At 40.3% G+C, this 14,646-nt stretch overlaps 1 protein-coding gene across 2 annotated transcripts in view; it reads left to right on the top strand.

Moving 5' to 3' along the window:
* dachd (dachshund d) overlaps positions 1 to 14,219 on the top strand; it is a 281,750-nt gene extending 267,531 nt beyond the window's left edge. For both annotated transcript variants that reach the window (XM_046359169.1, XM_046359160.1), the window contains exons 10-11: positions 1,432 to 1,500; positions 12,869 to 14,219. In XM_046359169.1, the coding sequence (XP_046215125.1) occupies positions 1,432 to 1,500; positions 12,869 to 12,906 (107 nt within the window). In that variant the 3' untranslated portion in view covers positions 12,907 to 14,219. The remainder of the gene's footprint in view (positions 1 to 1,431; positions 1,501 to 12,868) is intronic.
* The last annotated feature ends 427 nt before the right edge of the window (positions 14,220 to 14,646 follow it).

Here is a 14,646-nt window from a genome sequence, read left to right as displayed (position 1 = left end):
TTCACTTACAGGAAATTGAGTTTTTAAGTGAAAGCTTTTAGTGTGGCTGGTCCATGTGAAGGGTGTTTAAAGTGGAACCGACAACATTTGAACTACTTTGCAGATATGAAACTAACAGACAATCATAATATCAGTCAAAAATATCGTACAGTAAGGCATTGTTGGCAGAATATATGGATTCAGTTCATTGCATGATTAATATAATTAACCAATACATTTCTTGTAGTTATATTGCTATCATGTTGTAAATCACAGCTGGCCTGGCACATTGTTTGCTGCCTCCACCCATTCGGGATGCACTGTTTCAGTTTAAATGACTCAATATTTTGAACTTAAACAGATGACTAAGGCTGGAAATGTCAATACGATCAAACACGCAAGGGCAATGATCACAAGTCAGTCATAACGTTGTTAATAGGTCAGTGCACATGTCAGACACAAGGCCCGCTGGGCCGCATAGGACACACAAGCGAATATAAATAAGTCTACAGTTAAGTCATCTACTTTATGAAATTACAGCCTGATGTGCACACATTGGTGAATTAAACTGAAATTGCATTGCATTTGAGCAGTAGCCTAGGCTGGCTACTCAACTACAATACATTTTGAATGCACCATACATCAATGCTGCGTTCAACCGCACTGGTGATACAGGCAATGCTATATACAGCATCTTATGCATTTGGACAATTCATGGACACTGCAGTAAATAAAACCTAATAAAAACATCTGTCTTGTCCAGGACTCTACACATGTCAGTGCGCCATAGCCAATCAGAGCTACAGTAGGTCTATATGCAAATTAGCCATTTGTCACATGGGCCATCATTCACTTTGAACTGGACTGTGTGATTACAGGCAGTAGCAACAGCACAACTTTAGATCATCAGAACACATTCACCAAAAGCAACCAAATACACCTGAATGGGTTTCTGCAAATATTTTAACACCACGGAAGTGCTCTTACATTGTGAATCTTCACATTCCTATTGATCAAACAACCATGAAAAGGCAGGCTCTCTCAGTTGCATATGCACATCAGCAACAAAAAGATCAACAACTAATGCTAGCCAGAGCGAGATGAGATCAAATATAATACGGGAACATTAGATTAACCCTCTAAACCTTTTTCAGCTATTTGGCCATCAACATTGCACTGATAAACAATGGAGAATAGTAGCCGGATGCTTTCCCACTCTATATTTCTATATAATCTTGACAAATGCCATTCCCAAACATTCGATGAATATATGAAAATGGGAAAATGACCATGTCTAAGTGCTCGCTTGTCAGAAAATGTTTTAAAAAATTAAAAAGGTTTCATATTATTCCTGGGGGTGTATATGAACATATTTTAATAAGGTTTCATGTTGCTAAAACACTGTCAGTTCCACTTTAACAGCGGTTGTGTTCTATCCCTCTGCTGTCCCAGACTCACTGACCCCAGAGATGGAGAGTGACCGCAGCACTGGAAGAACAGATGCTGAGAGGGCAATACAAGGTACATGAACCTGATATCTCGCTCTCTCTCCTCTCTCCTCTCTCTCTGAGCATTAGTGTTAACTCTGCCTGCTGTTGAAGTGTACAGCTTGCCATCTGGGCCACAGCACTGGGGGGGCGGGACATTAATCACTTGTTTGTTTGCCTTGTGGAGTCTTGGATATGAAGTGGAGGGTGGTGATAACCTCTGAAGACTGCATCCCAGTCTGTTTGTTTGCCTTGTGGGGTCTTGGATATGAAGTGGAGGGTGGTGATAACCTCTGAAGACTTCCTCCCAGTCTGTTTGTTTGCCTTGTGGGGTCTTGGATATGAAGTGGAGGGTGGTGATAACCTCCGAAGACTTCCTCCCAGTCTGTTTGTTTGTCTTGTGGGGTCTTGGATATGAAGTGGAGGGTGGTGATAACCTCTGAAGACTGCATCCCAGTCTGTTTGTTTGTCTTGTGGGGTCTTGGATATGAAGTGGAGGGTGGTGATAACCTCAGAAGACTTCCTCCCAGTCTGTTTGTTTGCCTTGTGGGGTCTTGGATATGAAGTGGAGGGTGGTGATAACATCTGAAGACTTCCTCCCAGTCTGTTTGTTTGTCTTGTGGGGTCTTGGATATGAAGTGGAGGGTGGTGATAACCTCTGAAGACTGCATCCCAGTCTGTTTGTTTGCCTTGTGGGGTCTTGGATATGAAGTGGAGGGTGGTGATAACCTCTGAAGACTGCATCCCAGTCTGTTTGTTTGCCTTGTGGGGTCTTGGATATGAAGTGGAGGGTGGTGATAACCTCTGAAGACTGCATCCCAAATTACACTTATTTCCTATGTAGTGTATGCCCCATCTATTGCACTGCTTTTGACCAGGGCAGAGAACAGTTTCCCATTTACAATGGTGCCCTGAGGACAAAAATTAAGCAACAACAAATATATAAAACATTGCAAGAGAGCTATAAATACATGACATCAGGTTATTACAACAAGTTAGCATAATCAATTGAAACAGTTGCACACTTCAGTAAAGTCAATCATTTGTTTTGTGAGGTATAACTGCGGTGCATTAAAACTAAAGGCAGATAGTGGAGACAAGTGGGACCTGAAGAGTTAACCAACCCTGCGGACGGGTTTGGTGTCTCATATTCTTATATTTCAACAGGGAAGTGAGGTATGTTGTAGGCTTGTGGAGCAGAGCTTTGTAAACAAGAGGGGAGTAATGAAGTGATCTACGGGATTTTAGTGCGGTCCAGCCGACCTTCTGATACAGGATGCAGTGATGAGTATTAAAACTATCACCTGTCATAAAGGGAAGGGGGCTATGGTAGATGGCCTCCGAAGGTTTATGAGTAGTAGAATCTGCATTCTGTTAAATGGTGTCACCGTAGTCAAAAACTTTACTATCTGCTTCTTGGTGTTCATTTCTAAAAAAATATTTTTTAAAAGCCCACTTTAAATCTTAACTTTTTAACTAGCTCATCAGAATGTTTTTTAAACGTTAAATCTTTATCAATCCAAATTTTTATAGGCAGGAACCCGCTCGCGAGAGAACCCTCCAATGACTGAATGTGTAGCCCATCTGAGACATTTGTCAGTGAATTAGAGAACAACATATATTTAGTTTTGCCAGTATTAAGTACACGTTTTAAATCAATAAGTACTTTCTGTAATGTACCAAAATCAGATTGCAGCTCTAACATAGCTTGGTCAGTCGGTGCGATGGCTTACATAACCGTATCATCTGCATACAGATGAATATTACAGCATTTAATACATAGACCAATATTATTTATATAAATAGTAACGAGATAGTAACGAGAACATGTCCCATAATCAACCCCTGTCAAATGCACGTAGTTCCACATCTTTAATAACGTGAAACCTTCACACAAAAACAGGTAAACAGAAACTGAACGTGACGCAACCGTGACGCACACAAACACACACAGAAAATAAATAATTACCCACAAAAACAGGTGGGAAAAGGCTGCCTAAGTATGATTCCCAATCAGAGGCAACGATAGACAGCTGTCTCTGATTGGGAACCATACCCGGCCAACAAGGAAACAGACAAACTAGAATGCCCACCCAAATCACACCCTGACCGAACCAAATAGAGAAATAAAAAGTATCTCTAAGGTCAGGGCGTGACACCCTGTGGTACACCTTTTATAATATTGAGTAAACTAGACTTGACACAATCAGAAAACACAGGTTGTGTCCTGTTGGTCAAGTAGTTCTTAAACCATTTGCAAGACTCCCTATCCATTCCCATTTCAGACAGTTTTTTAATGAGTAGGGAATGGTCAACGGTGTCAAGTGCCTTAGAAAGGTCTATAGATAAGGCAGCATAGGAACTATGTAATTTAACACATCATGTAAAACAAGCATAGTGGCTGAATCTGTGGTATGTCCAGATCTAAAACCAGAATGATGCATGTTTAGAATAGAGTGAGAAGTTAAAACCAGATTGATGCATATTTAGAATAGAGTGAGAAGTTAAAACCAGATTGGTGCATGTTTAGAATAGAGTGAGAAGTTAAAACCAGATTGATGCATGTTTAGAATAGAGTGAGAAGTCAAAACCAGAGTGGTGCATATTTAGAATAGAGTGAGAAGTTAAAAAAGTCTCAGCTGGGAGTTGATCAGGGATTATAATACCTTGGTTGGGCAAAATCTTCCTCTAATAATCCCCAACAATATCTCTCCCACCCTTCCTTCCCACCTCTTCCTAACATCACCACTTTATCACTGACAGAGGTCTCAATTTCCCCTGGAAAATAGGAAGATTACACAGTAAATCACTATGATACCAGGAACTAGACAAAAGCTTCAGGGGACCATGACACAATATCCTGAGAACGTCCTAAAAATTTGCTCAGGACGTCCCCGGGACAAACCCGGGAACTACATTAAACATCCAGGGAACAATGACAGAATGTCCCAAGAACGTTCAGGGGAACTTCAGGGGACCATGACACGTACCTGGCACAAACTGGGAACTATAAAAAGTTAGCCCAGAGAACGATCCCTTGGGATCATCACACAATGTCCTAAGGACTAATAAAATGTATGTCCTTGATAACGTCCTAAAAGCGTCCTGACATGGTCCTCAGTGACATCCTGGGAACTTACAGGGAACTAGACAAATGTCCCTCAGAGAACGTTTCCTTGGGACCATCACACAATGTCCTAAGGACTAGTAAATGTATGTCCTAAAAAGGTCCAGACATTGGTCCTTAGTGATGTCCTGGTAACTTACAGGGAACTAGACAAGGTTTCTCAGAGAACGTTTCCTTGGTACCATCCCTCAACGTTCTTAGATCTTTTCAAGAACGTCAATAGTATAACTTCACGCCGAAACCCTTAAAGGACCTAATGGGAACGTTAGGACGTCCCATTTGCTGGGAAGTCTTACTTTTTTTTACCATAAATGGTCGCCAATGGCAGTATTCTGACCTAATAAACCACACATTGTTTATTTAAGATATACATTTTTTATGTGTAGATGAGGCATCAAAATTACTCTTGAAGTATTTGCAGAATTTGGAAGGGAAACGGTGTGGTTTATTAGGTCAGAAAGTTGCCTTTGACAGTCATTTATGGTAAAAAGTGAAATAAATGATTTTAATAGAATTTCACAGTTTTCTTACCACAGACGTTTTGCTACCATTGAAGCACAATGTTGCATTTTTTGCCACATTTCCATAAATATTTTCCACAAACTTCAAATTTACAATATTCATAATCAGAGCCTTATTAGCCTTTCTGAGGGGTAAATCAAATGCTTGGGTCTCACAGGGATAAAAATTATATTTTTGTCAAATAAGAAATAATAAGCGAACAAATTGAGAATTAGTACCATAAGGACGGAGAGATGGAGAGATGGAGAGATGGAGAGATGGAGAGATGGAGAGATGGAGAGATGCGAAAATGGCGGCTGTCCCAAAAAAGGAAAACCAAATGTCAGAATTTGACTAAAAATGTTCACTTTTGGATAGAGAATATTTATAGCCCCCAATGTGATGCTAAATTAGTATATTTAGCAGCCTTAATTTGAAATTAGAAGAATTAAGATTGACATTGAAGAGCTCTTTATAGTTGAATTGTTAAATGGATTGTTAACTTTTCAAACTTCCTTATTATATTACAGTACAATTTTCTTTGTGATCAAAGAAATAGTCATTGCCATGTACCAACTATTGCCATGGTAGATTGACAGTGTCATAGACAATAAACATACATGTTTTCTCTAATGTTACAACTTGGCAAAGTAGCAGATGCCTTTCTGACTGTAGATATGAAGCATCATTTCTTCTGCTCACAATGCCAGTGATCATGGCCTTAAAGAGTAGACATAGGAGAAGGTTGAGTTAACATGGAACAATGTGTGCTTTTGTTCAATTAGAGAAGCATTTGTCTGCCACCCATGTCTCCTCTGCTCTCCCCTCCTCTGCCAACAGCCTAGTAAACCGTAATTACCCTCAAATGGCAAAAAATGATGTTGATAAATTACACAAGCAAAGAAAACGCGTGAAAAACACCCAAGCCTATCACACGCATAAAAGCCAAGAGAAATGTATGTTATATTTTCAACACACAGCTCAGGCTAGGGCGAGAGAGAGCGAGAAAACAAATTAACGAGAGCATAATTTTTAAGGTAACTAATTATTTCTATTTGTCTTTTGTCACACTTCTCTAATTCTGCGATATTAACACAGTCTGTGTTTATTAATTGCTTTTGCAGTGCTTTTGAATCGGTTCCAAGAGGCAGTTCTGGCCGTTGTAGCAGCTACCAGACAGTTCATGCTACTGGGACTGCAGCTCTCTCCTGAATATCTTCCCCAGTATCTCTTCTCTGGTTCCAACCTGTTTGCCCTTCGATGTGTTGGGCAAGTTAACATGACCCTGCGCCGAGAGATAAAGTTCTTTGTTGCGAGATTAAACATCAAAACAGTTCATGTAAAATGAAAAATGAAATGAATGAATGTCACTGAAGCAAAAAAATGAAAAAAACCCTGTAATTGTCTTCATAAAATATTTGCATGAGCTACATTTGCATAATGTAAATGTATTAATTAATCTTTCAAAAGGAATTTTATGCTGAGAGAAGCCCAAAAAGCATTGTTTTATTCAGCATCTAATGAAATATTTATCCCCTTTAATGAACTTTTCATCTTGATTTCATTATACAAATGGCTAAAGTTTTAACATATTTTAATGAGTCTTTCATCAATATTTCTCACTCAAAAATGGAAATCAGTATGTTTCAACATTTGCACTAATATTGCAAACTGGAGGCGGTGTAAGTTGATTAAAACACAACAAACATGCAAGCAGTTCCACCAATTTGTTTGCCCAAATTGAAAATGGTGTCTACAATTTCCAAGAGAACCTTAAGTCAAAAATAAATGTCTTAATTCTCTCCTGATCATTTTATTTTCCCTGAGCAATGTGATGTTTTGCACACTACTATGCCTGATGCGTTACTTCACAACTTATCAAAAGTGATAATCAGCCACGCTTTCACCTCCCCATGCCATTCACACAATTCCCTATAAACAGCTGTGACAGTGAAGCCGATCAGACAGAAAGGCAGAGAAAGGTGGCATAGCATTTCATCCACCATGAATGTGTCTACTCTCCTCCCCATCCAACCCCCTCCAACCACCACCTTCCTCTCTTCCCTTTATTTTTAGCCCTTTGCATTTACACTGTAATGGCTTTTACACATAACTCTGCAGTGTTGCTTGAATAGAGGCGGCCAGAGTGCAATACCTTAGAGACCCACGGCAGGTTCGGATAATTAGCCCCTATGTTTGTCTTTCCACTCCACCTCCCCACAACAAGCCTTTGTTCTTTTTCCACCCAGCTTCTCATACACATACATACAGCACACTGATGCATCGACGACAGAAGGCTAGGGATTTAGGTACACCGTGCAGTGATGGATGCTCTCCTATCATAAAGTGTTGTATCATTGGTTGTGAGATTTAGGATATTAGTGAGTGAGAACATGTACTCATCAAAATGTTTATGGAGGAAGGTTTCATCATATTATATTGCATTTTCCATATAGAATTGAGAGGCTCCTCTGATTCATGTATGGCTCAAAATATTGCCATGGGTGCCATGGGCCTTAAGAGGCCAAATGTTAAATGGTCCAATAGTGAGATTACAGAAGATCAATGAATGTGAGTCTCTTCAAAGCCTATAACAAACGTACCATTTTCTACTAGATGTCGCTCTATGTCTCGGACCTCACATCGTGTCATATCTGACTGCCAGGCAGCAACACATCGCTCTTCTCAAGCTGTCGCTGCTTTAAGTCTCTCGGTGTGCTTTTCTAAATTTAATTATTTAGGTTCACTGCCAGAGAGAAGAAAGGGCTGCTTAAGGCACAGTAATGCAGCGCAGAGGAAATACGGGGGTAATAAATGTCAAACATGCTCCTGAGTTGCGCCTAACAGATGCTTTTACCGGCCCCGCGTCAGAGGCAGCTCCGTTCGCTCAGGCGTACCACTCAGAGACGAGTGTTCTTTGAAAATGGACAAAGCTCGTTAGGTTGCAGGTGTCTAGAGATAGCATCAGAGAAGAATGGCTCTGCCTTTTTCAATAAACACTTTTTATTGAATATCCGAAACATACAATATACTTGCAGTGAAGTCACTCAACAACTACATCATACCAGTCATCCAACAGACTCCCATTCAGAGTGACACACAGAAGGGTCATGACGTTGGCCTGGGGGGTAGGTTTATGACTGTCATAAATACCGCGTCCCCCCTTTTTCTTCTCTCTACCCTACTGAGGTTACATTTGCAAAACCCTTGGTTAACATAGAGATTCTGGGAATATCAGAAGGTGGGGGGAAATGAACTGTATTCTGGCTATCCGATCAATTGAACATATGCGGTGGTACTTAATGGATATGATGTCAGTTCGGTTGTCATCTGAGACATTCTCATCAATGATAAGATGACATCAACTCTACAGTGGAAAGTCTACATATCAGAGTTATCGGATGCACATGGAATTGTTGTTCAATTTAATTGTTTGAATATGAAATTATTCGTGATGGGATGAAGTGATTTTAGCTTCTAAAATGTGAGATTTGGGTTTTCATTTGATAGGGCTCTGCTCAATCAGTGGCCCGCCCATGTGAAGGGACATGGGCTATTAAACTTTTTTTATTTTTTATATATATATTTTTATTTTATTTTACCCCTTTTTCTCCCCAATTTCGTGGTATCCAATTGTTTAGTAGCAACTATCTTGTCTCGTCGCTACAACTCCCGTACGGGCTCGGGAGAGACGAAGGTTGAAAGTCATGTGGTCCTTCTGTAGCTCAGTTGGTAGAGCATGGCGCTTGTAGCGCCAGGGTAGTGGGTTCGATCCCCGGGACCACCCATACGTAGAATGTATGCACACATGACTGTAAGTCGCTTTGGATAAAAGCGTCTGCTAAATGGCATATATTATTATTATTATGCGTCCTCCGATACACAACCCAACCAAGCCGCACTGCTTATTTAACACAGCGCCTTCCAACCCGGAAGCTAGGCACACCAATGTGTTGGAGGAAACACCGTGCACCTGGCAACCTTGGTTAGTGCGCATTGCGCCCAGCCCGCCACAGGAGATGCTGGTGCGCGATGAGACAAGGATTTCCCTACCGGCCAAACCCTCCCTAACCCGGGCGACGCTAGGCCAATTGTGCGTCGCCCCACGGACCTCCCGGTCGCGGCCAGTTACGACAGAGCCTGGACGCGAACCTAGAGTCTCTGCTGGCACAGCTGGCGCTGCAGTACAGCCCCCTTAACCACTGCGCCAGCTATAAAACTTTTCAAACACGCACTCCTCTCCCTTTCTATATAAGCCCTTGATGACAATATAACCTCCTGTTCCGAGGATGTGAGGATGACTGTCCTATGTCAGAATGGTTCAGATAATAACTACAGAACCAAGCCAACATCAGCGTGAGCTTTGGTTGCGAATGGTATGAACTTTGAAATCTTATTCACTACAGAAGTGATACCTCCTAGCCGTTGAGTTAGCAACAGCAGATGCAACAAGGGTTAGGAAGGAACAGACAGAGTCCTGTCTATCACCCATCGACATTACTACAATGTATTCAATTGACAACCAGAGACATTCTTCAAAGGACTCGGTTGGGCAACACGGCCTTCCATCTACCACCAACCTACCGAAGCGCAGCTCAGAGTAAATATTCATTGCATTTTCTTTTTCCAAATGGGCGGTAATTTAAAATGCATAAGATACTGTATTTACGATAGCACAGCTTCGGCCTTTCTTCCTCAGTCTTCCCGCTCCTTCACTCAAACCCAGCCCCTTTTCTTTCTGTAACAAGCTGTCATATCTGTTCCGCCCACTAGGGACATTTTCCTTTATGACGTAATTTGTAATAAAGTTATGATTTAATTATGTGTATGTGTAATTCTGTGTGATTAGTTAGGTATTTAGTAAATAAATGATTAAACCCAATTTTGTATTGCTGATTCAAATTGTTAGCCAGGGTTCGTGCAGATAACCAAGAATTTACAACTTTCAGATGAGACTAAATTAAGATGACGATTAATATTGACTGCTATTGATGTAAAATTTTACTAGGTCTTTAAGATTCTTTCGTGGTACCCGACTCTCTAGTTAATTACATTTACATGATTAGCTCAATCAGGTAATATTAATTACGGAGAAATTATTTTATAGAATAGCATGTCATTTCACTTAATCCGGCATAGCCAAAGACACGACAGAAGCATCCAGGGTCAATGCCCTGCTCAAGGGCACGTTGACGGATCTCCCACAAGGCCAAAAAACGTGAACCTGAACCCTCCAAGATCCCCTACACAGTTCCCCAATAGCTGTCCCTGGACACCCCCCCCAAAAAAAAAATCCAATTAAATACAATCCCCCCCCCCCCCAAAAAAAATGCACCAACAACCATAAGAATGAATTAAAGTGAGAAAAAAAAACAAGAAAAACAGAACCAAGAGAATGAACTAAAGAGAAAAAAGACAAGAAAAACAGAACCAAGAGAATGAACTAAAGAGAAAAAAGTCAAGAAAAGTAGAACCAAGAGAATGAACTAAAGAGAAAAAAGACAAGAAAAGTAGAACCAAGAGAATGAACGAAAGAGAAAAAAGACATGAAAAACAGAACCAAGAGAATGAACTAAAGAGAAAAAAGACAAGAAAAGTAGAACCAAGAGAATGAACGAAAGAGAAAAAAGACATGAAAAACAGAACCAAGAGAATGAACTAAAGAGAAAAAAAGACAAGAAAAACAGCAAACAACAATTTATTTTTTAATAAACACAATTAAAATAAATGTAAAACAAAGGACATCAAGGACAACTAAAATTATAACAGCAATGCCAACTCTATATGTTTGTGTGCATGTCTGGCACTATTGCACGTATGTGTGTGTTCTTGTACAGTATGTGTTTATTTGAATGAGAGTGTGTGTATATGCATGTGTACAAACACCTGCATTGCATCAGTCTCAGGAAAACCGGCATTAGTTGTAAAAACACTGCCCCTCAGTGTCACTCAAACATACTTTTTGTTATGTTTTATTTAGACTTTATTTTTACTTTTATCTTTGACTATCATTCTATCTCCCAAACATCAACACTCCCACTTCTCTCCAATTCCACATACCAACCCTCTGCTTCTCTCAGCCCATCCCTCCTATCTCTGCTGGCCACCCTTTTTCGGGTTTTTACGCAACACATATGTTTCAATAAACACTCCTTCCATACAGGAAGTGTCATGTGTAAAACTCTTCATGAGTGCAATATTATTTTCAAACAAGCGTGTCAGGTGAGATGTCTTTAACACATCTGACGTGCAATTGTCAGGTAGACAGCGTAGGATAGGGGCAGTTCCTTGTACGATTTGTCAGGTAGACAGCGTAGGATAGGGGCAGTTCCTTGTACGATTTGTCAGGTAGACAGCGTAGGATAGAGGCAGTTCCTTGTACGATTTGTCAGGTAGACAGCGTAGGATAGGGACAGTTCCTTGTACGATTTGTCAGGTAGACAGCGTAGGATAGGGGCAGTTCCTTGTACGATTTGTCAGGTAGACAGCGTAGGATAGGGGCAGTTCCTTGTACGATTTGTCAGGTAGACAGCGTAGGATAGGGGCAGTTCCTTGTACGATTTGTCAGGTAGACAGCGTAGGATATGGGCAGTTCCTTGTACGATTTGTCAGGTAGACAGCGTAGGATATGGGCAGTTCCTTGTACGATTTGTCAGGTAGACAGCGTAGGATATGGGCAGTTCCTTGTACGATTTGTCAGGTAGACAGCGTAGGATAGGGGCAGTTCATTGTACGATTTGTCAGGTAGACAGCGTAGGATAGGGGCAGTTCCTTGTACGATTTGTCAGGTAGACAGCGTAGGATAGGGGCAGTTCCTTGTACGATTTGTCAGGTAGACAGCGTAGGATAGGGGCAGTTCCTTGTATGATTTGTCAGGTAGACAGCGTAGGATATGGGCAGTTCCTTGTACGATTTGTCAGGTAGACAGCGTAGGATATGGGCAGTTCCTTGTACGATTTGTCAGGTAGACAGCGTAGGATAGGGGCAGTTCCTTGTACGATTTGTCAGGTAGACAGCATAGGATATGGGCAGTTCCTTGTATGATTTGTCAGGTAGACAGCGTAGGATAGGGGCAGTTCCTTGTACGATTTGTCAGGTAGACAGCGTAGGATAGGGGCAGTTCCTTGTACGATTTGTCAGGTAGATAGCGTAGGATAGGGGCAGTTCCTTGTACGATTTGTCAGGTAGACAGCGTAGGATATGGGCAGTTCCTTGTACAATTTGCCTTTTGTCTAAGATTAAATGTGTAGGCAGTTGTATCGGCCTGGTTTTATTTCACTATTTCAATGCATGAGACAGACAAACACTGGCATAAGGAGTCTCTTCAACTGCTGCTGCTCGATTTCACAGTTTGAGCCAACAGATGATGCAAATCATTCGTGCAACAATTATAGACTTGACTTTGTAGGATAAACAATATTAATATCTGTTGTTAAATCTACAGTTGTGAGTGATGATATGCTTGAGTAACTTAAGAGCAAATAGGGACATTGGAAGAGTATTGGATAAAAGTAGGCCTATTCCATGTGTATTGGAAGTTCTCAGATCAGATTTTTTTGATGTTTTCAAGATTTTGTCAAATCAGAACACACCTCATCTCATGTAACATTATTATTCAGTTAGGTTTTTGTGGAAAGCATCACGCAAGCTAGCAACCACACTGGTTGTGTTTTTGGCGACTCTCAGGACAAAGCTTAACCCCATATTTCCAGGTTGAGTCAGCATGGCCAGTACGCTATTGGCTAATCCCTCTCTACTGTGTCCTTTCTTTCAGATGGAAGACTGTTCTTGAAAACCACAGTGATGTACTGATAAGAAGATGATGAGCTAAAGAAGAGAAACAATCTGACGGAGATTGTCAAGAGCCCAGGTGGATTTCGTAGCAGAAACAGGTCACACTGCGTGTACTGTAGCAGTTCAATGGAAGTGTGTTTGGCCAAACACCGGAAAAGGGTTGTGTCTGAATGTAGAAACTATTTTTCTCACAGATATCAACATTACATAGTCGCTAAAGCAGGTTTTGATTAATTGAGGTTGGATGTTTAAAAAAAAATCAATAATTGCACAGTAAAAATGTACCAAGGGGTACACTGTTGGTAATATCGCAAAGAAATTCACAGCACTGAAGATTTTTTATACTGTATTTCAACCAGCGACAAAGCTTTGAACATGATCAGACTCAAGAGGTTGTGTTTTGTATTTCAAGTGTAATTCCGAGATGTAAACTAAATATATATAACGCTTGGAAAGAACCTCTGTGATTTTTATTTTTATTTATCCGTATGTTGATCAAAAGAGACGACTGAGATTTGATTTGAATGTTTTCTAAATTAGAAGAAAATACAATAAAGTTTCATTTTTACCGTTGTTGTAATACCAGAACTGATGATAATGACACACTAACTCACTCTATCAAAAGCTGAGTTGATTAATATGGTATGTGTATATAAAGTTAAGAGGTGGTATTGTGTATGCAGTAGATCTATTAGGAAGACAATACCGACATTCATATGAATTTATAGTTTGTTTTTGTTTCATTTCTGAACCATCATTCTTTCAAATAGCTGCCATTTTGGTGATAAAGCATGCAGGCATGTAAATGTTTGTCCTGGAATTATGATATTTAATAAATCCTATATTGTGCTGAACAAATACGTAGGGTTGATTCACTTAAGCCCAACTGATTTTGAAAATGTACTCGAACATTTTGCTTTTAAATAAATAACTTTGGCTGTCAATGGTAACCCTTTGCAACAGTTAGTATCACTTTTTATTGAAACACTCGGGGCCACTTTCCCAGACACATAACCATAATCCATTTAAAATGAAAATCATTTTTAGTCCAGGATAAGGTTTCATCTTTTGTTCCTAATGTGTGGCTGTTCATTTGTTACATGGACTGGTGATAATCGCATATTAACATTAGTTAATGAATCTCCTCATTTAAGCCAATTTATTCAGAAGTCAAATTAACAGTTTAATTCCAAAACACTATATGCAGTGACTTCTGAAATTATTCAGAACCCTTGACTTTTTCCAAGTATTTTTAGGTTACAGCGTTATTCTAAAATTGATTTTTTTTTATTCCCCCTCATCAATCTACACACAATAACCCATAATGACAAAGCAACATTTATTTTTATTTTTGTGTTTGCTAATTTATTTATTTTTTAAAACACTGAAATATTACATTTGCATAAGTATTCAGACCCTTTACTCAGTACTTTGTTGAAGCACCTTTGGCAGCGATTAAAGCCTTGAGTCTTCTTGGGTATGACTCCACAAGCTTGGCACACCTGTATTTGGGGAATGTTCCTCCCATTCTTCTCTGCAGATCCTCTCAAGCTCTGTCAGGTTGGATGGGGAGCGTTGGTGTACAACTATTTTCAGGTCTCTCCAGAGATGTTCGGTCGGGTTCATGTCCGGGCTCTGGCTGGGCCACTCAAGGCCATTCACAGACTTGTCTCAAAGCCACTCCTGCGTTGTCTTGGCTGTGTGCTTCGGGTCGTTGTCCTGTTGGAAGGTGAACCTTCACCCCAGTCTGAGGTCCTG

This window comes from Oncorhynchus gorbuscha, linkage group LG01 (genome assembly GCF_021184085.1).
Source record: "Oncorhynchus gorbuscha isolate QuinsamMale2020 ecotype Even-year linkage group LG01, OgorEven_v1.0, whole genome shotgun sequence".
Classification (NCBI taxonomy): Eukaryota; Metazoa; Chordata; class Actinopteri; order Salmoniformes; family Salmonidae; genus Oncorhynchus; species Oncorhynchus gorbuscha.
Note: the sequence above shows the minus strand (reverse complement) of the source record. Positions and strands in the feature narration are given on the sequence as shown.